Source organism: Zalophus californianus, chromosome 7 (genome assembly GCF_009762305.2).
Source record: "Zalophus californianus isolate mZalCal1 chromosome 7, mZalCal1.pri.v2, whole genome shotgun sequence".
Taxonomy (NCBI): domain Eukaryota; kingdom Metazoa; phylum Chordata; class Mammalia; order Carnivora; family Otariidae; genus Zalophus; species Zalophus californianus.
The window spans coordinates 74,220,119-74,245,987 of NC_045601.1; the positions used below are offsets into that span (position 1 = coordinate 74,220,119).

A 25,869-nucleotide genomic window follows, 5' to 3' on the forward strand; every position below is an offset into this window, starting at 1 on the left:
CTGCTGTCGTGAAGTTCTTTGTCTCTGAGCTGGGAATCTCGTGTCTTTTGTCACTTGTACAATCTTTGACCCTTCATAGTTCTTGACATTCAGTTAATAAAAATGATGGTATGGTCGTGGGTATTTTTCCAACTTCTAGGAATATTCTTCAGCCAACTGACTAATAAATTTACTTCTAAATAAGATAGCACTTAAATAGCTTTGAAGCTTACAAAATAAGAAATAGCCCATGGTTTATATTTGGTTGTTTAAATTATGAATAATAATATTCATATTAGTAAAAGAATTAGTAAAAGAATCAGCATTCTTTAATGCTAATAGGAAGTATCTATTTGTGAGAATGTGTTAATTATAAGAAATATCCCATGCTTTGTTCTACTGTTTAGTGTTAGAGTCTTAAAGAATAATATTTTCCTCAAGAAATATTATGGGAAAGGGATTTCTTTTGGCAGAATAACTCCTAAATGAAATCTGGTACATGACTCAGACCACTGGGCTCCTAGAGACGATAGAAATTAGGAAGCAGTATAAACATGGAATAATTTTTAAAGGAAATAAAAAATTTAGATGTGTAAAAACAAAGAACCAGAGAAAATTCCCGTGCAATCAAATGCATTTATTTTTTAGCTTAAGCAAGACAGGTGGTGAACAAATTCATAATGAAAATGCCACCCAGAGATTAGCAGCTGGCTGCGCATGCAACCGTGTACGCAAAACCAAGTTTTTCCTAATACCAGTGTGCAGACTGGATTCCTTCACGAAATTAACTCTGTGTTGCACCAGTCCACCCTGCATATCTGTTGGTGGGGAATTCACGACCCATTCACCACCTCAGCTCAAAGCCCACACAGAAGCCACATGACCATCACCTACACATCTGCCAAGTAAATAGCATGGCAAATAGCACTTTTCTTGTCCAGTAGCCAACAACACAGAAATGTGACCAGACATACATACACCAACACAGAGACACAAAATGCACCTGCCCTCACTCAGCTGACAACTTTCCCTATATTTCTGGGGACAAGAATGTCATGCAACGTACCACAGATTGGTTCTCATCCTGGGGGGGCAGGGGCCAAGGCTGTCTCTAGGTTTGAGTGTGAGTGGCTTGAAGTTCTCAGAAGAGCTATCTCAGTACAACCAACAGAAATGTTGGCCACAGTGACTGTGAGATGAGTCTTCTGACAACCCCATAGTTGTTTGGCCCCCTGACAAAAGCTGGGCTCAGTTAAGGGTTGAGTGGAAGGTACAGACATGGGGGATCCTACAAGAGATAGGAGGCAGTGCCCTAGTTTATACTGCTTTATGTACATCCCAGCCTCTTCTGGATTCAAAGTCTCAAATTCACAAATTAGAGCTGAAATGAATCATGTACTCCAGACTCCTCACGTTACAGTTAACCATGTGGCAGCCCAGAAAAGCAAAGCAACTTGCTAAAGGTAGAGCATGGTAGTGGCAGGACCAGACTGGAACATAGTATGCTAATCCCCACTCAAGAACACTGACACCGAGTATGTGGCCAAATTCTTCAACAACAAGGAGGATGAGACTGTGTAAATACTTTATTCCCCAAGAAACCTGAACTTCTTGTGTTGAATGGCATAGAAACTCCGATTATTCAGCTCTTTTCTGAGGGGGCTCTCCTCTCTTTCTTTCTGTCTCTGTCTCTGTCTGTCTCTCATAACCCTCCCATCCACCCATACAAACAATTTTAGTGAATGGAGATTTCTTGGTTTACAAAACAGACCCAACACCTTCAAGAAGACACTTTACAGAGTAGTTCCTCAATCCAGGTCTTTGTGTGAGGTCTGGGAAACTGGCTTATTTTCTAGAACAGTAGGTGGTTCCGAAATCAGAAGATCATCCTCCCCAAAGGAGGAGTTCTGGTCTGTGTTCACAAAGTTGGGGATGTCAAACTTCATAAGCCTGTTCAGCTCCTCCTCTGGCCGCCCATTGCTTCTAATGGCTTCCTGGAGTCGAACACTGCTGTCAAGGGCTGTGGTCTGCTGACAAGCTTTAGCCCTATCCAAGTGTCCCACTTCATTGATGTAGCAATGAAAGAGAGACCTGGATTCCTCATTGCCCTGTCGAGAAAACACCTTATCTGGCTCCAGTGGTCTTCCAAAGTCTGACACAAAGCTATTCATTCTGCATCTCTTCTCTGAAGATTCCGCATTGCTGTAAAGAGAAGGAAAAGAAAACACTGCTTACACACCAGCTCATTCACCTACAGAAATCATGGTTTTGGGGGGGGCGTCTGGGTGGCTCAGTTGGTTAAGTGTTAGACTCTTGGTTTCAGCTCTGGTCATGATCCCAGGGTCCTGAGATTGAGCCCTGCATCGGGCTCCACACTCAGTGTGGAGTCTGCCTGAGATTCTCTCTCCCTCTCACCCTCTCCCCCCTGCACACATGCTCTCTCTCTCGCAAATGAATAAATAACCTCCTAGAAAGTTTCCTTCCATTCAGTTTCTACCCCCTTTAGGTAACACTGCCTTGATTTTGATTTCTATTGATAAGCTTTGCCTATTCTTGAACTTCCAGCCCATTTCCACCTCCTATAGGTAATGTTTTCTTATCACCACAGGCTACTTTAGCCTGTTTTTGAAATTCATACAAATTCATACAATATATAGCCTATTGTGCCTGGCTTCTTTTGCTCAGTATAATGTTTTTTTGAGATCCATCCATGTTGTTGCATATAACAATAGTTTGTCCTTCTTGCTTTCATCATATAAGTACACTACAATTGTTTATTCGTCTCGTCTTAAAGGGCATTTGGGTTGTTGACAGTTTGGCACTGTTGTGATTAGAGCTGCTAAAAACATTCTGGGTTAAGTTTCTTTGTAGATATACATTTTTATTGCTCTTCACTAAATACCTAAGAGTAGAATTACTGGGTCACATAGTAGATCTGTGCTTGACTTTATCTGAAACTGAAATTTTCCAAAATGGTCGTACCATTTTACACCCTCACCACAAAGTACAAGAGTTCCAGTTACTGCACATCCTCATCACCATTTGGTGTTGTCAGTCATTTCAACGTTAGTCATGCTAGTGGGAGAGAAATGGCATCTTGTCAGTAGTTGAATGTGCATTTCTCTGATATCTAGCAATGTTGAGCATCTTTGCATGTGCTTGTTGGCCATTGGTTTATCTTCTTTTGTGAAGTTTCTGTATGAATCTTTTGCACCTTTTAAAAATTGGATTGTTTATTTTTGTTACTGATTTGTGATAGTTCTGTAACACATTTTGAACACAAGTCGTTTGTCAAATGTATTGCAAACATATTCTCTTGATGTGTGACTTGCATTTTCATTTTCTTAAGATGTCTTTTGATGAGTAGAAGCTTTAAATTTCAGTTAAGTTCAAGTTATTAATTTTTTTATTTTATATTTAGTGCTTTTATATCACCTCTACGAAATAATTGCCTACCCTACATTCATGAAAATATTCTCCTATTCTTTCTTCTAGAAGTAGGCTCTCCAATACAATAGCCACTAGCCACAGGCAGCTATTTAAATTTAAATTAAGTAAAGTTAAGTAAAATTTAAAATTCAGTATCTCTATCATATCACCCACATTTCAAGTGCTCAGTAGCTCATTGTGGGCAGGGGTTACCTAACTGGACAGCACAGAGAACAGATACAACATCACAAAAGTTCTCTTGGAGAGAGCTCTTCTAGGAGCTTTTACTGTGGGTATATGATCCATGTTGAGATGGGGTCAAGGTTCATTTTTATGTTTATCTGGTTGATCCAGCATTGTTGTTTAAAAGACTTCCCTTTCAATTGACCTCAGACACAGTAATAGACAGTAAGAAAAAAATTCCATTCACAATAGCATCAAAAAAATGGAATACAGGCATACCTCATTTTATTGCCTTTCACTTTATTGCACTTCACAGATACTGTGTTTTTTTACAAATTGAAGTTTTGTGGCAACCTGTGTCTGGGAAGTCTATCAGCCCCATTTTTCCAACAGCATGTGCTCACTTTATGTCTCTGTGTCACATTTCAGTAATTCTTGCAAAGGTTCGAATGTTTTCATTATTATTATATTTGTTATGGTGATCTGTGATTAGTGATCTTTAATGTTACTCTCCTAATTGGTTTTGGGGCGCCATGAACCACATCCACACAGGATGGCAAACTCAATTGATAAATGTTGTGTCCTGACTGCTTTACTGACTAGCCTTCCTTATATCTCTCCCTTTCCTTGGGCCTCCCTATTTCCTGAGACACAACGATATTGAAATTATGCCAATTAATAGCACTACAATGGCCCTAAGTGTAAGTGAAAGGAAGAGTTACATGTCTCTCACAATCGAAAGCTAAAACTGGTTAAGCATACTGAGGAAGGTATGTAAAAAACCAAGACAGACCAAAAGCTACTCCTTTTGTGTTTAACAGTTAACCAAGTTGTGAATGCAAAGGAAAACGTTCTTGAAGGAAATTAAAAGTCCCTCTTTGGTGCACATACCAATGATAAGAAAGTGAAACAGTCTTAATGCTGATATGGAGAAAGTTTTGGTGGTCTGGATAGAAGATCAAACCAGCCGCAAAATTCCCTTCAACCAAAGCCTAATCCAGAGCAAGGCCCTAACCTTTGTCACTTCTGTGAAGGCTGAAAGAGGCAAGGAGGCTGCAGACGGAAAGTCTGATGTTAGCAGAGGTTGATTCATGATGTATAAGGAAAAAAAGCCATCTCTGTAACATTAAAGTGCAAGGTGAAGCACCGGTGCTGATGTAGAAGCTGCAGAGAGTGATCCCAAAGCTCTAGCTAAGATCATTAATGAAGGTGGCTACACTAAACAACAGATTTTCAGTACAGACGAAACAGCCTTCTGTTGGAAGAAGATGCCATTTAGGACTTTAATAGCTAGAGAAGTCAATGCCTGGCTTCAGAGTTTCAAAGGACAGTCTGATTCTCTTGTTAGGGGCTAACACAGCTGGTAACTTTAAATTGAAGTCACTGGTCATGCACCATTCTGAAAATCCTATGGCGCTAAGGAATTATGCTACATCTACTCTGCCTGTGCTCTATAAATGGAACAACAAAGCCTAGATGACAGCACATCTGTTTACAATATGGTTTACTGAATATCTTAAGCCCACTGTTGAGACCTACTGCTCAAAATAAAGATTCTTTCCAAATATTACTGCTCACTGACAATGTACTTGGTCACCCAAGAGCTCTGATGGAGATGCATGAAAACAAAATTCATGTCGTTTTCATGCCTGCTAACACGACATCCATTCTGCAGCCCATGAATCAGGAGTAAGTTTGACTTTCAAGTCTTACTTTTTAGCCCCTGGGGCTGGCAGGGAGAAGCTCCAGGCTAATAAACTTGAGAAACTGCCAAAAAAATAAAAAGTCTTACTTTTTAAGAAATATATTTCATAAGACTATTACCATGACAGATAGTGAATGATTCCTCTGGTGGATCTAGGCAAAGACAAGTGAAAACCTCCTGGAAAGGATTTGCCATTCATTAAAAACCTTCATGATTTATGAAAAGAGGTAAAAAAAAAAAAATCAACATGAACAGGAGTTTGGAAGAAGTCTATTCCAACCCTCAGGGGTTCAAGACTTCAGTGGAGGAAGTAACTGCAGACGTGGTGGAAACAGCAAGAGAACGGAATAGGAGTGGAGCCTGAAGATGGGACTGAATTATTACAAGTTCGTGATCCAAACCTGAAAGGATGAGAAACTGCTTCTTATCGATGAGCAAAGAAAGTGGATTCTTAAGATGGCATCAACTCCTGGTAAAGATGCTATAAAGATTGTTGAAATGACAACAAAGGATTTAGAATATTACACAAGCTTAGTTGAAAAAGCAGCAGCAGGGTTTGCGAGGGCAGACTCCAATTTTGAAAAAAGTTCTACTGTACCTAAAATGCTAGCAAACAGCATGAATGCTACAGAGAAATCGTTTGTGAAAGGAAGAGTCAACTGATGTGGCAAACTTCATGTTTAAGAAATTGCCCAGCCACCCCCGCCTTCAGCAACCACCACTCTGATCAGTCAGCAGCCATCAACACTGAAGCTAGACCCTCCGCCAGCAAAAAGATTACTTGCTAAAAGCTCAGATGACAGTATTCTTTTGGCAATTGAAGTACTTTTAAGTTAAAGTATATATATTTAATTTTTAGACATAATGGTATTGCAGACTTAATAGACTAGTACAATGTAAACATAGCTTTTATATGCTCTGTGAAACCAAAAAAACTCATTTGACTCACTTTATTACAATATGTGCTTTATTGCGGTGGTCTGGAACCAAACCTGCAATATCTACAAGGTATGACTGTACTTGGGAAAAAAATTAACACAGGATGTGCAAGACTATACACTGAAAGTTTTAAAACACTGCAAATGGAGTAAAGGAAGACCTTAGTATATGGAAAAATAAACCATGCTTGTAATTGGAAAGCCATAAAACCGTAGACAGAAATTAATGAAGTTTCCTCCTTTCAAGGGCCAAAGGCCCTTCTGTTTTGTCTGCCAATATTTAGTCTCCAATGCCTTCCATTAGTCAATCTTTACATTTTGTCTAAATTTTATAATGGTTATCTGCAAGGTAATTTAAAGCAAGCTACTCTGCCGTTATTGGAACTGGAACCCACCTACCTATCACCTCTTGGCCCTTCATGAATTATATATGGTGCCACCTCCTGGAACTCATATACCAAAGAGCTACTAAAAAGGGGAATCTTGCATTTTCTACAACTGGCCAGGCTTGGAGGCTGCAGGGGCTCAAGTTCCATGGGGAAGACTTCTGCCACTTATTGGTAAGAATGGCTTCAAGGAAAGCCAGTGAAAATATTGCCCCTCAGTGGTTACCCATTTTTTAAAGCAGTCTGGCCCTCGTGAGTCACATCCAAAAATATTCCTATGTATGTAACGCAGTGAATATCAAAGGATTCTCACTAATTAGGCAGGGGGGAGTTTGCAGCTGGATGTTGTCTTAATTTTGTTTTTAGGAAACGACCACCTGCCATATTGTTAAGGATGTCTCTCCAGCCTGTAGATGGACTGGGGACTGCTCTGGGGGTTGTTATGCTCCCAAAGAGAAGAGAGCTAGTTGTGACTTTCTCATCCTTTCAAATTCTGCTGGCATAGAGAAAAACAATGCTCTAAGACACCTATTGGATCAGTTAAGAGAGTTTAAAGTCAACTTGTTCTCCTACAGCTTTGGTTACACCTGGGAAAATGAAAAACTACAAGGGTCAAACATCTTAAATTCTACCTTGATTAAAATTACAGTTAAAGCCAGAAGCTTCAAAAACTGAAACACTGAGAATGAGAAACTTTGAGATGTTTACTGGACTAGTAATTAATACCATGTCATAAGTTATCACAAGGAAAAGAGAGAATACTGAAGAATATTTGTGCTACAGGCTGAATGTCTGTGTCCCTCCAAAATTGATATGTTGAAATCTACTCCCTCATGTGATGGTATTAGGAGGTGGGGCCTTTGGAAAAGGAGACTTAACCTTAATGGATGGGATTAGTGCCCTTATAAAGAGGCCCCAGGAAGATCCCTCGTTCCTTCCTTCACGTGAGAACACAGTGAAGTCTACCATCTATAAGCCAGATACTAAATATGCCAGCACCTTGATCTTGAACTTCCCAGCCTCCAAAAACTGTAAGAAACAGATATCTGTTATTTATAAGCCTTCTAGTCTATGGTATTCTCCTATAGCAGCCTGAACAGATGAAGACAACTTGTCAGAAAATTTAGAATCGCCAACGATTTTAGCATTTTTAAACGTTTTGTTCCATTCCTACCTATTCTATATCTTGTCATCATGAAATTGATGATCCAGCTAGTGTGTTCAAAGAGTTCTCCCATGTCATCTTAACTTTTTAAAAATTACAATAGTTTATTCTGATAGGAAACTGAACCATGAAATCATGTTTCATTTCTTTGTTTTAAGAGTTTGTTATTCCTCACTTTCATCTTGTTTTAAGAAATATAATTGGGACTTAGCCTGTTTGTTGCAACCTTACTGAACTCCACCAGCCAGAATAAAAAGACTGTTCAGACTGTTCTGACTCTTGATTTTTTCCTTCTTCTCCCCATGGGTTGTGTCATGTATTCTCTGTCCGTGGGGAATTTTCTGTACCTAAACAGAGAGCCTCTAACATCCAGTCCTCTGGTACTGGCACTGACTGGCATTACTTCTATGATACTCCCCTGCTCACAGACTTTCACCAACTCCCCAGACTCTGCCTGACAGCTCAGGCTCCCCACCCTTGCATCAGCCGGTCTTTCTGGTGTGCTCTCCCACCAGTCCCCTCGCTAACCCTACGGTCCAGCCACATGGCACCTGACCATCCCCAGATGCACTCTGGGCTGTCCCTCTCTGTGCTTTGCTTGTGCTGTTCCTCCTGCCTGATGGGCCCTTTCACCCCCTCTATCCATCAAAGTCAAATACCTTCTTCACTGTCCAACACAAACCTCACTGTCTCTAGGGAGACTCTCTTATCTCCCAATGGGAAGGAATCTGTCCCTTCTCTCCTGCTGTACTTCACTGACAAGATGCATCTCTTCCTGTCTCTTGGCAGAGCTATCTATGTACAACCCTTCTTCTCCTCTACACTGGTATGCTGTATTTGGTTCATCTTTGCATCTCCCAAAGGGCCTTGCAGTCATTAGACCCTCAGTTGAGTGTCCTGGGCAGCTGTCTCTGTGGGTGCTCCAAAGCCCTGTTCCCATGAAAGACACAGCCACCCCCAGTATTAAGCACAGTGCTCCTTCCTCTGTGACCCAAAAGATAAATCAGGTCAGGCAGACAGAATCTCTCACCTCCATGTAGAGAAGGAAAACACCTGTAATGCCCCAGGTTATTCCTCTAGGGATTTTTTTTCAGATTTATTACAATTTTTTATAAATGAAGTGTTTGCTGCCATGCTGAGTCTTAGCATACCCATGACTGTCTTCAAGTTTGCCCTGCTCGTGAAAAGAGTTGAGAGACCTCTCAAAATGTCAGGGCTTCCTCGGGAATACACGCTATGTCTGCACTTTGCCCACTAGTTCCTGTGGCCTTGGTCATTATCAAAAACATTGAGCACTGACATTTTCTTGCTATTAGCTTTTAGGTGCACTGTACCCATCCTTTAGCTAGTGCCATATTTGGGTAAATTGCAATTCAAGGTAAAATGTAATTTCCATTTTTAAAAGGTCACAAGCAATTCTGCACTCACTCCCAAATGAAGAACATCCCCACTTGGACAAGGTGCACTTAGCAAATGCTACAAAAAGGAGGGTATTTGAAGCATATGATATCAGGGGTTTGACAGTATTTTTAGGAAGTCTAAAACATTCAACATAAAAATGTGATCCAAGCCTTTTCTGTTACTCTCTCTGGCAGATTTATGATAATGAGGCTATAATGCTTTTAACAAGACAGCACACAGAGTAAATGGCTCCTTAGCTGAGAAAGCAGGATGAAATGGTTCTTTTATCTTCATTGTCCATAAAGGATCCAGGTAAGAGGGGGTTTTCTCCACCCCCCTCAACACACAACAGCAAATATTCCATAAGCAAAATAATCCCCATTAAAGCTGTTTCTTGGGCCTAAAAGCTTTTAAGGAAGGTGATGTCAGCTTTGTAATAGTCTTTTTTCCTCTGCAGTGTACTTTACTAGTGTTCATGAGTATCTGATTCTCTTCTTCTGGACCCCAGATTACCCTTCTCGGCTGGGGTAGTCCGTGGATGTGGCTAGTTCTGGCCAATGAGCTGTGAGAGGAAGGAATGTGTTCTTCCTGGCTGCAGAACAGAAGGGCAGGTGTGAGATCCACAGATGCTCTTTCCTGTTATAGTAACCCAGGAGGCTGAGTGTTGCGGACGGTGCAGATACAAGTCGAGAAGCTTCTATCCATCCATTGCTGACCCTCAGCAAACATGTAGCTTGAGTAAGAAATAAACGTGTGTTGTGTCATACTGAGATCTGAGGAGCTGTTTGTTACCATCTCATAACCTAATCTGATTATTACACATTCTCACTCTTCACAAAAGCCATTGAGAAGTCAGTGACTCCAGAATTGAAATTCTTATGCTAATATGATCCCAATTTGAAATCCTCAGGAAAACAACTTGCCCATTTTATTGTGATGTCATTGGCTCTGTGGATCTCAACTCCTACCATCCAACACTGTTAAATGAAGGTCCAGCCAGGGATAGCAAATATATAGTCTCTCTTGGGTAAACTGGGATTGATTCCTGATGGCTGCCCAAAGTGGCGTTTTGGTTTTTTTGTGTTTTGTTTTTTTTTTAAGATTTATTTCTTTTATTTTGAGAGAGAGCATGTGTGAGCCCAAGTGTGAGCGCAGTAGGGGAGGGGTAGAGGGCGAGAAAGAATCTCAAGCAGACTCCCCGCTGAGCGCAAAGCCCCACTTAGGGCTTGATCTCAGGACCCTGAGATCATTAGCTGAGCTGAAATCAAGAGTCAGACGCTTAACCGACTGAGACACCCAAGTGCCCCCAAAGTGACGTTTTGAAAACAATTCTAAGGCCAAGTCTGGGCTCTGTAGGTAGATAGCACAGTTGATTAGTGATGTCTGTTGTGGGCGTGGGCACAAGGAGGAGAGGCATGGGTTATCGTATCCACCATCCTTGTATCTTACTACTTTCAAGGAGATTCACATCCTGTCCCCTGAAATACCTCCATGGAGAAAAAAAGTTACACAGGAGACTCAGCACTAGTCCGTTCTGAACTTGCAGACTTGATCAGGGATCTTAACCAGAGTATCAGAGTCATATTCCAAAAGGATGCTGCCCGATATCTTACTTGAGGAAGTAACTGTTCTTTGTGACAAACCACCAGAGAGCCTGATACATAAAGCAGTCAGCATTCAGACACGTCACTCCTAAACCACCACCAAGACTCTCTACTTAGCCTCCTTTCTAAAATCATCTCATTTGCCTGAGAGACACACCCAAGGTGAGGCTGGGGTAGAAGACTCCCAAGTGCAGATAAAATGTGAATGCATAGGGCGTGGCTGTGCCATGGGAGCATGGGTTTCTTGTTCTTCTCCCTCCTCCTGTTTACCTAGACCCCCAGCTCTCAGCAGGACCGCCACCAGCACACCAGGGATGGACAAACCTTTGCTGAGTACCACTGTGAATCCAGCCTGTGAGCCATTCCACAGCATCAGCTCATTGAACCTTTACAATAATCCTAGGAGGCAGATACTATTTTATTTTTATAAAGGTGGAATCTCAAGCAAAGAGAAGTAAAGGATCCAGCCCAAAGTCTCAGCAAGTCAATCTGGAAATGTTTGACTCCAGAGCCCATGCATGGTTGAGGATGTGATAGAAGGAAATGAATTGTGATTGGTTGCTGGAATCTTTAGTTCAGGAGAAGGAAGAGATTAAAAATTACCAATATGAGATCATTTCGTGTAGTGGTTAAAATAACAGGAGCTTCAGAGTCAAAGAGGCTTTAGTTTGAGACCTGGACCAACAGTTGTTTTTACCTGTGAGACCACAGACAAGTGATTCATTTTTCTCATCTGTAAAGTTGGAATGCTTACAGAATTTACTTCATCTTCCTGTGAGGACTTAGTGAGATTATACATATGAAGTGATTAGTAGACTCTAGCGTATGGTAAATATTTTTTAAAAAAAGCTCTTATTATTCTCAATGATTTATCATTCTTTCCTCCATGCCTAATTATCACATGGGGAAGCTTAAATTGGTTGTTTTATATTAAAGTTGACTGAGTGGAAAAAATAATGTCTCTTTTAGAGAAAATTTCTGCCAAATAAATGTCAACTTTACTAAGATCTAAAAACCTTTTTAACTGATCCACTTAGGGATTTTGCCTCATGTCTGTTTCTTTCAGTTTTCTATTATGATATAGTGCAACCAAATACTATATCTTATATTGCTTCAGACTCAAAAAAAAACATTTACAACATGGCCCTGAGGGCTGATTCATTATTTTATGAAAGTCAAAAAAGGTTAGACTTTCTCCTTAACCTCATTAAAAGTATAGAGTTACAATAACTGCTGTTCCTTCACTGAGATTATTCAGAACCACCATCAAAAGAAAAACCATCTAGCAGTAGAACTGAACTGCCAATTGAAAGCCTGGAAATACAAGCCTCAGCTACCCAGGGTCACCATGATGTATTAAGGAAATATACCAGTCAGGGCTCCAGAGAAACAAAAACAACAGGAGTGTGTGTGTGTGTGTGTGTGTGTGTGTGTGTGTGTGTGTGTGTGTGTCTAACTACTGAGAGAGAGAGAAAGAGAGAGAGATTTATTTTAAGGAATTGGTTCATGTGATTGTAGAGGCTAGCAGCAAGTCCAAAATCTGCCAGGTAAGCTGGCAGGCTGGAGCCCCAGGGAAGAGTTGCAGGGTGAGACTGTGGGCAATCTTCTGCCAGAATTCCTTTTCGCCTGAGAGACATCATTCTCTTTCAAGGAAGGTCTTCCAATGATTGGATGAAACCTACTCGCATTATGGAGGATGATATGCTTTACTCAGAGTCTACTGATTTAAATGTTATCTCATTAAAAAAATAAATGCAGAAACAGAATAATATTTGATCAAATATCTGGGTATCATGGCCTCGACAGGTTGATGCATAAAATTAATCATGACCCGAAGTCATGTTTTATTTGGGGGTAGGGTGTTCTCAAGCATAAAGATCACCTGCATCCTAGGGCGCCTGGGTGGCTCAGTCGTTAAGCGTCTGCCTTCAGCTCAGGTCATGATCCCAGGGTCCTGGGATCGAGCCCCACATCGGGCTCCCTGCTCAGCGGGGAGCCTGCTTCTCCCTCTGCCACTCCCCCTGCTTGTGTTCCCTCTCTCGCTGTCTGTCAAATAAATAAAAATCTAAAAAAAAAAAAAAAGATCACCTGCATCCTATATCAAGGAAATACATCCCAATAGTCCTGCAAAAATCCATCTGTCCCTTTGAAGAAAAGGAAGATAATAGTGCTGTTATTCCCTGACCACTCTATAAGATGTTGCCTAATCTGAGTCTGTCCTCTGCTTTTCTTACCACTGTTGCAACCCACACAATATCTTCAAGTTCCCTGGGCGAGTATAATAGAAGCAAAGGCATGTACAGATTTTATGATGACACAGAAGAAAGGGAAGGTCCCTGTCTTTTTAGTGGCTTTTTAGTGGCTGTTAAAGAGATTCTCAACGAGATGTCTCCATAGGCTTCAATAAGATGTTATTTTCCTTTCATTTAAAATGTGTTTAATTTTTTTTTCTACACCTTAATGTCTGAAAATAGCTCAGTGAAGAGTAGAACTAGCTCCCTTTATCCAGACACTTGTTAAGAGTGTGCAAGTGCAGGCTGAAGACTGAACAACAGCCGCTGGAGAGAGCGTGGTGAGATATAACAATGAGAATCCTGTTGCCCAGCTATGAGGAGTAAGAGACTGACCCGATGTAAAATGGTAGGATTTGAGCTTCATGTCTTCCATTTACTCTCCCATGTCGCCCTCCGTCATTCCGCCTGCTGCTGTGTGCTCTGTGCCCTAGAAAACTGACCTCTGATGGAGACTGGCTACTGTGCCACTGTGGTCAGCCAATGACAGCAATGGTGAGAGGTGGAAGGAAGAAGGAAAATAAGGACTTGGTATTTATTTTGAGGCTCCCTCCCTGAGAGGGCCCATTGGGCTAGCTGTCAACCCAAAGTCACAGCTCCTTTCAGCCACCCTCTGCACAGGACTCCTGGGTCCCCTTCAGATCTAGGGTAGTACCTGCTCCTCAGTGTTGCCAGCCCAGGGGGGTCCTGCACTCTCAGTCAGGCTATCCTCTCATCCGGCCACAACTCCTGCAAAAGCTCTTCCAATTACCTAATTTGAGTGTGTCATCTCTGCTGGCTGGGACTGACTTAAAAGGTATTCCACATGTTATTTCTTGCTTTGTCTGAAGAGTTGGGATAATAAAAATCCTCAAAAACATTTCTGAGTTTTTTGCAATCCACAAATGAACAGATACCTTCTGATGTTACTCAATGTTCTTTAAGCACCGTGTAATAATTTCCTCATAAATCCAAAGCCCAACACAAATGTTCTTTATCCTGCCCCGAGAATTACATAGTCCTTGGTGTTTCTCTTTTTATCCTAGTTTCAAGGAAGCTCAGTGTTGAACTCACTGTTTATTGTCAATAATTAATTCAACTGAGTACCCAGCTATAACTATTTCTCTGCTCCTTGAAATGTTTTTTTTTTTAAACTGGTTTTCATCCCATTTTGCTACTGTCTTTTTCCCCCCCACCGGTTTTGGTCTTGTGAGTCATCTAAATTATTTTGGGAGTAAGGAGAAAATACATCCTAATTAGTAAACATTTCAAAATAAAAATCAGGCCTGGATCAGTGTGAAACCTAGGTTCACAAGGGTCCTCTTGAAAACAAGCCCCAGAAGCAAGAGGCAGAGTTCTAGGAAGAAGGTGGATCCCACCCAAGGCAACTGGGTCCAGGCAGGAAATCCATAACCAGCCCCTTTTTTCCACCATTGGAAGCAACCCCAGCCCTGGACAGTAAGTCTGTTTATTTAGTTCCCCAAGGGGCTTAATAGATATTTAGGAAAGATCCAAACTTACTCTTGGTGTGGCGCTCCTGTCTTTGTCAGCAAAGTCAGCACAAAAAACATGAAAATCACGAAGACGGCAAGACCAACCCAAAATCCAATCACAATGGAATCTGTAAACAGTTAATACTGGGATTAGTACTTCACAGCAGCTTAAAACTTGAACATTCAAGAATCTGAGTTTTTTGCTACCCTGCAATAAGAGAAGAAAGTGGACAATCTGATAAGACAATCTTGACCCATTAGTCAACGGGGGGGGGCAGGTAAGATGTAGGGAATGAGGGCGAGGGAGGGGCCTGCGTGCCTCCAGGTTTCTGTCTCAGACAGCTTTGGGAAACTTTGGCCTTATTGATTCTTGGTTTCCGTATCTTAACAAAGGAACCCAGGACAGAGGGTAGACCATCTAGGTCCTTAATATTCCACTGAAGTTTCCTGAGTTAGAAAATATCCTTTTTCGCAGAGACTGCAATGTGAAATTTAAAAATAAATTCTGGGGGTGCCTAGCTGGCTCAGTCGGTAGAGCATGCAACTCTTGATGTCAAGGTCATGAGTTCAAGCCCCATGCTGAGCATGGAGCCTACTTAATTAAAATGAATTTTAATTCAAAGGAACCCAATTTTGTATTTTCACTTATATTCATGCAGGAATAACTCAAGTCCTCATTATTTCTTGAGGAGAACATGCAAAAAACCTCCTGCGTTCTCTCCCTGTCTTCTACCTTTCCTCTGTCTCATCTGTGGATGAAACTACTTTATGACAACTCTGTTAATATTGCTCCTTTATAAAAAACTCTTCGGCAAAGCAAAAACAAAACAAACAAAAAAACTCTTTGGCAAAGCTAGGCTTGACCTTTTCCAAATTAAAAGAGATTCCATATGTAAAGCACTTTCTACAATGTCTGGCGTTTGAGAAAAAGGTGCCTCATATTTGCCAGCTATTATGGTTAAAATTATCATCGGTTTCTCCCAGTTTACCTATACTTTAAAACCCATGTTTCCAAGTAGACAAGGGAACACTGTGTCCCTGTATTTACCTTAACTCTTAGCCATAACTTCCTAAGATCCACACCTTTTCAGGGGCTCTTACCCTCACTGGTTGGAACAACTTTCCCCAACATAGAGCTAATGAAAGTCTAGCCATCCTTCAATGCCCATTCCTTACACCATCTCCCTCACAAAGCCTGGACTAACTTCCCTAACTGATGTGTTTTCTCCCTCCTTTGAACCCTGTGACATGTTTATGCTTCTCTACATGGGCCCTTCCTTGATCCTATCTTGGGTAATAATCACAAGTGTATGTCCTTGGGACAGGGATGACACTGGATTGTCTACACAAGCTGGCACATACATTATAGGGTCTCAAATCTGGGGGAGGCACCAAAGTTGAATTATTTTACATTTTCTTTTTTTTAAGTTTTTTAAATTTAAATCCAGTTAATTAACATATAGTATATTATTAGTTTCAGAGGTAGAGTTTAGTGATCCATCAGTTGTATATAACACCCAGTGCTCATTACAATCAAGTGCCCTCCTTAATTCCCATCACCCCATCCACCTCCCCTCCAACAACCCTATTTGTTTCCTTTGGTTAAGAGTCTCTTATGGTTTGTCTCCCTCTCTGATTTAGTCTTACTTTATTTTTCCCTCCCTTTTCCTATAATCCTCTGTTTTGTTTCTTAAATTCCACATATGAGTGAAATCATATAACTGTCTTTCTCTGATTGACTTATTTCACTTACCATAATACCCTCTAGTTCCATCCATGTCATTGCAAATAGCAAGATTTCTTTTTTTTTTTTTGATGGCTGAGTAATATCCCATTGTATCTCTATACCACATCTTCTTTATTCATTCATCTGTCAATGGACATCTGGGCTCTTTCCATATTTTGGCGATTGTGGACATTGCTACTATAAACAGTGGGGTGCAGCTGCCCCTTCAGATCACTATATTTGTATCCTTTGGGTAAATACCCAGTAGTACAATTGCTGGGTCATAGGGTACCTCTATTTTCAACTTCTTGAGGAATCTTCATACTATTTTCCAGAGTAGCTGCACCAGCTTGCATTCCCAGGATTTCTCCACATCCTCGCCAATGAGATACCACCTCACACCAGTCAGAATGGCTAAAAATATTTTACATTTTCTGATCTATTCTAAGTTTACCTACATGAGATTACAGTGAGAATGCTTAGAAATTTAAAAGAACAAAAACACATTAAGTTTTAAAAAAACACATTAAATGTGTTTAAATGCAAAGCGTTATTCTAATTAAATTATGTATTGCCCTTTTTCTGAAGTTAAGAAATCAGATTAGCAATTTACTCTGAATAATTCATATTTCATTCTACATATAGGATTGCCCTGAAGTTAATTTTTATTCAACAATGTTTATTCAGTGCTCTGGACACAGAACTAACGTGTTTATTCTTGGATTAAGAATGCCAAAGAAATAGAAATTGTAGACTTTGCCTTGAAGCCTAAAAATGACAAAAGGACAAATACCAAAGAAACACATGTACACAAATGCAACCAACATGCAATGAAAACATCTCAGTTGGGGGAGCGCAGCCTGTGAAGCCCCACTGTACAGATAATGACAGTTCAGGATGCTGTACGTCATCAACTGCCTGCATAGCAAAAGCAAATTCTAAAAGTATATGCAAGAATTATACTGAAGTTCTCAGTTGAGAATTTAACCTAGTCATGTTGATTCACATCGGAAGGTGTTCGCATTAGGACAGCTTTCACACTGCAAACATGGCTGGATCCCCATCAGTCTTTCACTTCTCTAGCTCAGGGTGGGCAGGGAGGGAGGAGGGGTGCCTTTAACCCAGCCTAGTTCCTTCTCTCTGCCTTTCTAGCGCCCCAGGGAGCTGTTCAAAAGGCAGCAATAATGTGGGGCAGAAGAAGGTCATGGCCCTCCCTTGAAGTCATAGGGGAGCAGACTAGGTAGGATGGGGCCTATGGTTAGAACTTGAGAGTGCCAGTGATCCAACAGCATTTCCAAATGCTTCCTTAACGACACGCATCTACATTTCCTATCACAATATGCTTTCAGTGGCTCTGTTTATTCACATTCCTCTTCAAACAGAATTTTGCTTCCTCTAATTATTCCCATTAATTTTCCTCTACCTCATCCTCTGCCACATGGCCTGACCCTAGGGCACTTTCTTACCCAGAGCCCCTTTCGGGGAATATCAGAGATCCCCATCTCATCCCAGGAATATCCAAATGCTCTTGCAGTTTTATTTATATACCAAGTTTCATGGACATGGGCATGGCAGTCAAACAGGGAAAGCAGAGCCCCTGGCCCTCTCCAAAGCACCCTTCCCTGAGAAGGATTCAAAATAAAGATTTATAGAAAGTGAAACTCCAATGACTCCAGTTGGTTAAGGAAACCAGGAGAAGCCTTCCAAAGGTGTTTCTAACAGAGCCCAGCAGCCACTTCTGTCCTGTCTAGGAACTGTACAATTTAGAGGTCATTACAGTAAAGGGGTAGGGTAAATTGCCAAGGGGAATTCTAAATGGAATGTGTCATAATAAAATAACTTCCCTTCAACCTGACCATTAATAAATGGAATGAAACAGAGCAGAAAGCTGACGGCATGGCTTTTACGGGTGTGATCCAGTTTCTCCATGATTATCTCTTCTCCCCTAGGGTCAGACTAGGGCCAACTCCCCCATCCCAGTCCCCTCCTTCTCACCTCCTAAGACTAAATTGTGACCTTTCCATCTCGTGGTTATATGAAAAACAAGGTGTAATACTTAACTGGAAGAGAAGATTCAGGATCTAGAGCCAGAATTGTCCTCAAAGCACTTCTGGTTTCTAATGCATTAGGGCCAATTTTGTGGTATGAATTCCAGGCAAGGAGCCAATGGTGCTGTTCCAGAACTTGCTTTGACTGTGCTTCCAAAGACACGCCTTACTCTAAGTCTTCACAAGCTCTAGCTCTGCTTCTCATCTTGATGACCTGGCTTCTTGCTTATTTGTCCATGTGTGTGGCTGGCGTTATCTGCGAGTTGGCATATGAAAAAAAGCATGGGATATGGCCTCCACTGATGGCTCAGAATAAAAGGATGCTCCTTCAGTCTTTCCTCAACACAGCAGCTCAAATGGTCCTACTAAAATGTAAACGTGTCCACATATTGACTCACAGGCTTTGCTTCTGCTTCTCTAAGAATATCTTATCTCACCTAGCCAAGGTCTTCCTAAATGTCTTATTTCTCTTTCCCTTTATAGCAAAATTCTTGAGAGATCTGTCTGTACGTATGGTTTTCAGTTCTTCTCCTCTCATTTTTTTCTTGAACGATTTCCATCAGCCTTTCACTCCCACCCACTCCGCTAAGACTGCTTTCAAATCATTGCCAATAACTTCTATGCTGTAAATCAAACAGTCAAGTCACAGTCCTCAACTTAGTTGACCTAATAGCAGCATTTGACACAGACCACTGCCTCATCCTTGAAGCTCTTTCTTTATTTGGCTTCCAGGAAACACAATTGCCCTGCTTTCTTCCTACCTTCCTGTACATTCCATTTAGGCTCCTTTGCTATTTTCCTCCCAACACCTCCAACTTTTATTTATTTTTTTTTAAAGATTTTATTTATTTATTTGAGAGAGAGAGAACGAGAGATAGAGAGCACGAGAAGGAAGAGGGTCAGAGGGAAAAGCAGACTCCCCGCCGAGCAGGGAGCCCGATGTGGGACTCGATCCCGGGACTCCAGGACCATGACCTGAGCCGAAGGCAGTCGCTTAACCAACTGAGCCACCCAGGCGCCCCACCTCCAACTTTTAAATGCTAGCATGTGTCAGGGCTCAGTTCTTGTACCTCTTCAGTTTTCTGTCTCTACTCATTCATCCAGTCTCTTAACTTTGAATATTATTTACATGCTGTGACTCTCAAATTCACACCTTCACAGCACACCTCTCCTGCCATGTCCTATTGGATGTCTGACAGGTCTCAATTTAACAAGTCCAAAGCTGAGCTCCTGATGTCCCTGCTTCTCCCATAGTCTTCCCCATCTCAGTTCATGGCAATTCATTCTGCCAATCAGATCACAAATATTCACTTTCTGTTATGCCCTATGACCAATCTACTGATGAATCCTATCAGATCTATCTTTAAGAAATATCCAGAATATATGCACCTCTCACCACTCCACTGTCCCCATCAAGGCCAAGCCACCATCACCAGCCGCCTGGACTATTGCCATAGCCCCCCCGACTGGTCTTCGGCTTCTAACCTCATCCCCTCCCTTCCCCACTTGCAGAAAGGTCTTTTTTTTTTTTTTTTTTTTTAAGATTTTACTTATTTATTTGACACAGAGGGAGAGAGACAGCGAGAGAAGGAACACAAGCAGGGGGAGTGGGAGAGGGAGAAGCAGACACCCTGCTGAGCAAGGAGCCCGATGCAGGGCTCCATCCCAGGACCCTGGGATCATGACCTGAGCCGAAGGCAGACGCTTAATGACTGAGCCACCCAGGCGCCCCCTGCAGAGGTCTTATTGAAACCTAAGCCAGATGCTATTCCTCTTCTCCAAGTGACATCTCAGAGAAAAAGCCAAAGTCCTCAGCATGATCTCAAAGGCCCTATTACCTTTTTCCTCTTCCCTATTCCCTGACTTCTTTTGCTGTCCTGCCTCATATTCACTCCCCTGGCGCCATACTGGTCTCCTCGTTGTTCCTTGCATGTTCCATTTCATTCTTGCCATGTTGCATTTTCTGGAATGCTCCTCCCCAAATATCTTACAATTCAATCTCTCACTTCCTTCAGGTCTTTTCTCACATTTCTCCTTCTCAGTAAAGCCTTCCATGGCCACTCTATGTATCATTTTACCTCCGCTCTCCACATCTCCTTTCCCTAATTTATTTTCTATCACTATATGGCATAGTTTGTTTATTTAACTTATGTATTGTCTATCTCACCCACTAGGAAGCAAGATCTATAAGCTGAGGTATTTTTGCCTCTTTTGTTTGCTGTTGTATCTCTAGTTCTTAAAACAGTGCTGCACATAACTGGTACTCAGTAAATATTTGCTGAAAGAGTGAATGAGTGAATGTCCATTCTGCTGGTGCCAAATATATGTCAGATATATGTCCATTTCTGATACATTATAAGGTTTAATACCAGATACATAACTTAGAGCAAAAGGAGAATTCACAGTAACCACCAGAGGTTGTTTCTCAGATGGAAGACCCTTTGAAGGTAAGACTCTGTATTTCAGCAGGCAGAAGAACCTGGTTGAACTAAAGATGGAGCTACCATCGCCAAGTATGATCTGTTACAGGTAAAGCAAATGATGATAACTGTTATCTTGTCCTCAATAAACACTTCCCCTTGAAATATCTGGCTTCTATTTTTCTGAACCTACACCTAACTGGCTTTGAATTCTGATCTGCAATACAAGGAGACACACTTGAATGTCAGAATCACAGCATTTTAAAATGGAAGAGACTATACCAAAATATACAGTATAATAGTTAACTTAATCTTTTCTATTTTCCCATATGTCTGTGTTTTTTGTTTGTTTCTTATTCTCTTCTATGTGTCTCATACATTGTCAGGTTCCAGAAGCTAAGGTCCTCTACTTCAGTCAGATCTCTTACATCCAAACAGTAAGGACTCACCCAGGCATTTTGTTTTTTACCGATGTGAATGCTAAAACTAACAAAAGCACTCCTTATTAATAGTATAGTAGGTAAAGTAAATATGTAATGTGTCACATTTCTGCCTACATTTTGCAGGAATCCTTGCCAGCTATAATCGTTTCTAGAATGTAATATGCTCAAAAAAGATTGTCATTTGTCTCTGGAGATGTACCAACCAAAATAATAGCAGCAGGCCTGTCTTCTTTGCCCCTTAAACTAAGGAAAAGAGATAAGAGCAAACTGACAGAAAAATAAAGCTTGTGTCACTAAGCTGTAAAAGTGCATATTGCAGGGAAATATATGGCAATTTGCCCAGTCATTTTGCTTTCCACTAAAATTCTTAACAAGCAAGTGTCCTTACCTAAAGATTGCCACAGAAAAACAACAGATTAAAGAATTAAAGTAAATGAAGGAGGATGATTTCATACCCTGACAGCAACAGCCTTCCATCGGATGACAGCATATCCCAATGGATTTCGTCTGCTTTTTAAAATTTCCACAAAGAAATACTGAGCAGACATCAATAAAGGAAGGAGTGAAAGCATTTAATTATTACTATTCACTTCAGGGATAAGGGATATATGGTTTAGTTAATGATTTTTTAAGGAACAAATATAGAAAGCCCTTGATCCATTAAATGAGTAACTCTGAAGCCCCTGCAGGCCCACTAGTGGAGACCAGGACGTGGGTACCAGCCAGAGTATTGTTGTAGGATTTTCTCTGCCTTTGGCTGCTTTCCCACCCCCACCCCATTCTTGGTCATGCCCCTTCGAAGAATGAAGAAAGAGGTAGACCAGATGAAGAGTGGTGGGCAGCAAAGCAAAGTTTATTGAGCAAAATATAAAGCTCCCAGAGAGGGAGGGGGCCCAGGAGTGTCGCACTTAGAGTTTCTAAGTTTAGGGGGTTTTATGAACTCTTTTGCAGAACTATTTTAAGCAATCAGGGTGTGCTGAGTTGTGCCAAGCAGGGCTTTCATCATATATCTGGGGCTTATGTCTTAACTGCCCCTTGCCCGTGATACTGACAAATGTTTTGTGGTTAGTTGCCTTATTTGAGGACATTTTGCCGAAGTCATTTCTGCAAAGGCTGCAAAGCAGAATGCTAGTGGGGTCCATCCTGTCTAAGCTGTAAAACAGAATGGCAGTGCTGTTTTGTCTTAGCTGGCCCAACTCCGTGTTTTCATTTCACTGTAATTGGGAGCCCTGGCCCTGACTACCCAACTGTCCAACTAACTCCTAATAGTATCACTGCCCTCTGATTGCCCCACTAGAGGCCTTGCCACAGCCACTAGCCATCAGTGGTTTCCTGGCCCCAGGGACCAACAGGTGAAGCCTGGGGTTTTGCAGTCCTTCCTGCAACAGGGGAATGGGAACAAAGGCTTGATCTCTTAATTAAGCTGGAATGGAAATTGACCAGGATAGAGACTTAGGAGGCTCCTGAGCTCCCCTCCTTCCACAAACACATTGAATATACAGTTGCGTATGGAGGAATTCCCTCTGAAAGATATCCAGAAACTAGCTAAGTCACTCCTACACCTCCGGCAAATGAGGAAAATACCCACAGGAAAATGGGTAGGAAGGGCTGAGACATACTCTTGCCATAACCCCCACCCCCAGCGCAGCAACATACAGTTGGAAGGAAAGCCCCAACTTCCAGCTTCTCCCTAAGAAGGGAAGGGTTTGGACAGCACATCTAGAGTCCCACTTTTAAGACCCCCACTGCAGAGATGGGGCCCTAAAATGTCTAGCTCTGAAAGCCAAAAGGGCTGGGGTCCATGAGAACCCAAAAACTATATAGGAAACAAGCAGTAATTCATGGGCAGGCAAGCCTTCAGCACAGCTATCCCACCAAGGCTCACTGCAGAGGAAGCAGGCAAAAATACCCATTTCCCATTCTTTCCCTGACAGGAGTTTATCTGCATACTTTAAAGGATGCAGCCTCCAGGGCCAGGCTTCTAATTTAGCACCCATCTAGTGGCTGCCTGCAATCTTCCCCAGAGAGCAGGGGAGCTGGCAACCAACCCTGCCTTCTCCCTCCAGCCTGTTCCAATCATAAAACCAAGTCACCAGCATCTCCCTGGAAAGAGCTCATACACAAGTCTGACACCCTCGCTTTTGTGGCTACAGCCCAAGGGAAGGCCCCCAGTCTCCTGGCTCTGATACCAATGGTGCTTACATTCAGGAGTCCTACAGGACTGTAGGAACAAAGAAGCAGTTCTTAACAAGCACCAGAGCACTTTCCCATCTATCCACTTGGCCGAAAAGAGAGGAAGCAGGCAAAAACTGAAAGAGGACTTCCATTACCTCCATTTCAACCTCAAACTTTCTAATTGATTAAGTTCTTCTTGCCAGCTTACCTCTTTACTCAGGCAAAATATCCTGGAGCAAAGCATCCCGTGATGGGAAGGAAACTACCCCATCCAGCAATAAGGACTGTCCTGAGCCAGCAAGACCCCGCCCATGACTGACTCCAAGACAATGATCAACCTGACCTTTACTGCCCTCCTGTGTCCATCATTTTTTTTAATATATCAACCTGGAAGTATCTTTGGCACTTTGGAGACCATCAATGACACTAGTCTGCAGTCTTCCCAATGTCGGCCTCACTGAAACAAATTCCTTTCTTGTTCCACCAGCACTCATCTCCCTGCCTTTGATTTTGTCAGCTGCAAGTGGCCAAACCTGGTCTGTTTAGGACCCCCAGAGCCAGGTGTTCTTGGAGCCCTGGGCCCCTCCTACCAAACTTCCATCTCCTAGTTTCTCACTGGCAGGGATTTAATTACATACTTCCCCAGCTGCTGCCTAAGGGTCTGGCTTCTAATCAGGCTGCATCTAGGTAGGTGCTGACCACAATCCTCCCTTGGGGACACAGGCAGGTCTTGACACACCCTCAAATACTGGGAACCACTAAGAACAAAGAAATTTGCTTTTTTTTATTTAGGATTTTTTTTTTTTTTTTTGAGAGAGAGAGAGAATGAGAGATAGAGAGCACGAGAAGAAAGAGGGTCAGAGGGAGAAGCAGACTCCCTGCTGAGCAGGGAGTCCGATGCGGGACTCGATCCTGGGACTCCAGGATCATGACCTGAGCTGAAGGCAGTCGCTTAACCAACTAAGCCACCCAGGCGCCCAACAAAGAAATTTGCTTTGACAATCATAAAAACTCAAGAGGCAACTAGGAGCCCAGGGTAGGCTGAATGACAAGGTCAATCTCCTACACAAGACCTACCACTCAAAACTGGGAGAGGTAGCTGTTTTCTCTAATGCACAGAAACCAGCACAGAGAGTCAAGGAAAATGAAGAAATAGAGGAATATATTTCAAGCTAAAGAACAAGATAAATCTCCAAAACCAGATCTTAATGAAATAGAAACAAGCAATTTACCTGATAGAGAGTTCAAAATAATGGTCATAAACATAGGGGGCAAGCTTCTTGACATCAGTATTCACAATGATTTTTTGGATTTGATACCAAAAGCAAAGGCAACAGAAACAAAATAAATAAGTGGGACTACATCAAACTAAAAAGCTTCTGCACAGCAAAGGAAAGCACCAACAAAGGGAAAAGGAGAAAATATTTGCAAAGCACATATCTGAGAAGAGGTTAATATCTAAAAATATACAAGGAATCCATACAATTCAATACCAAAAAGCAACCCAATTAAAAAGTGGGCAAAAGACCTGAACAGATATTTCCCAAAGACATCCAAATGGCCGAGAAGCACATGAAAAGGAGCTCAACATCACTAATCATCAGGGAAATGCAAATCAAAACCTCAGCGAGATACCACCTCATCCCCGTTTGGACATCTATTATCAAAAAAGACAAGAGATAAAAAATGCTGGTGAGGATGTAGAAAAAAGGGAACCATGGTGCACTGCTGGTGGAAATGTAAACTGGTACAGCCACCATGATAAATAGTATGGAGTTTCCTCAAAAAAGTAAAAATAGAACTACCTATGATCCAGTATTCTCACTTCTGGATATATATCCAAAGGCAACAAAACCATTATCTTGAAGAGATATCTATATTCCCACATTCACTGCAGCATTATGCACAATAGCTAAGGTATGGAAACAACCTAAGTGTCCATCACTTACATAGATGCACACACACACAGACACACACACATACACACTAAAATATTAGTTGGCCTTTAAAAAGAAGGAAATCTTGTCATTTGTGACAACATGGATGAACCTGGAGGGCATTATGCTATGTGAAATAAGAACCAAAAAGAAAAAAAAAAAAGTCAAACTGATAGGAACAGAGAGTAGAAAATTGGTTGCCAGGGACTGGGGTCGGGGAAAACAGGGAGAGGTTGGTAAAAGGGTACAAACTTTCAGTTTATAAGAGGAATAAGGCCTGAGGATCTAACATATAACATGGTCAATATAGTTGACAATGTGTATTATATAACTGAAATTTGTGGGAGTAGAACTTAATTCTTCTCACCAAAAAATAAATAAATGAAGGCAAATATCTGAGGTGACGAGTGTCGATTAACTCAATGGAAGGAATCCGTTCACAATGTATATGTGTATCAAATCATCACTTTGAAACCTTTAAATATATTACAGTTTTGTCAATTATAACTCAAGAAAGCTCAACAAAATTTAGAAAGCCTTCCTTACAAGGGAGCAGCACGTGAATGT

The 25,869-nt window shown here is 41.6% G+C and overlaps 1 protein-coding gene across 2 annotated transcripts in view; it reads right to left on the bottom strand.

The window, feature by feature from the left end:
- Positions 1 to 626: 626 nt before the first annotated feature.
- The window catches only part of MRAP2 (melanocortin 2 receptor accessory protein 2), a 49,452-nt gene continuing 24,209 nt past the window's right edge, over positions 627 to 25,869 (bottom strand). For both annotated transcript variants that reach the window (XM_027602945.2, XM_027602944.2), the window contains exons 3-4: positions 14,582 to 14,681; positions 627 to 2,181 (exon numbers count right to left, since the gene is read on the bottom strand). In XM_027602945.2, coding sequence (XP_027458746.1) covers positions 1,788 to 2,181; positions 14,582 to 14,681 — 494 coding nt within the window. In that variant the 3' untranslated portion in view covers positions 627 to 1,787. The remainder of the gene's footprint in view (positions 2,182 to 14,581; positions 14,682 to 25,869) is intronic.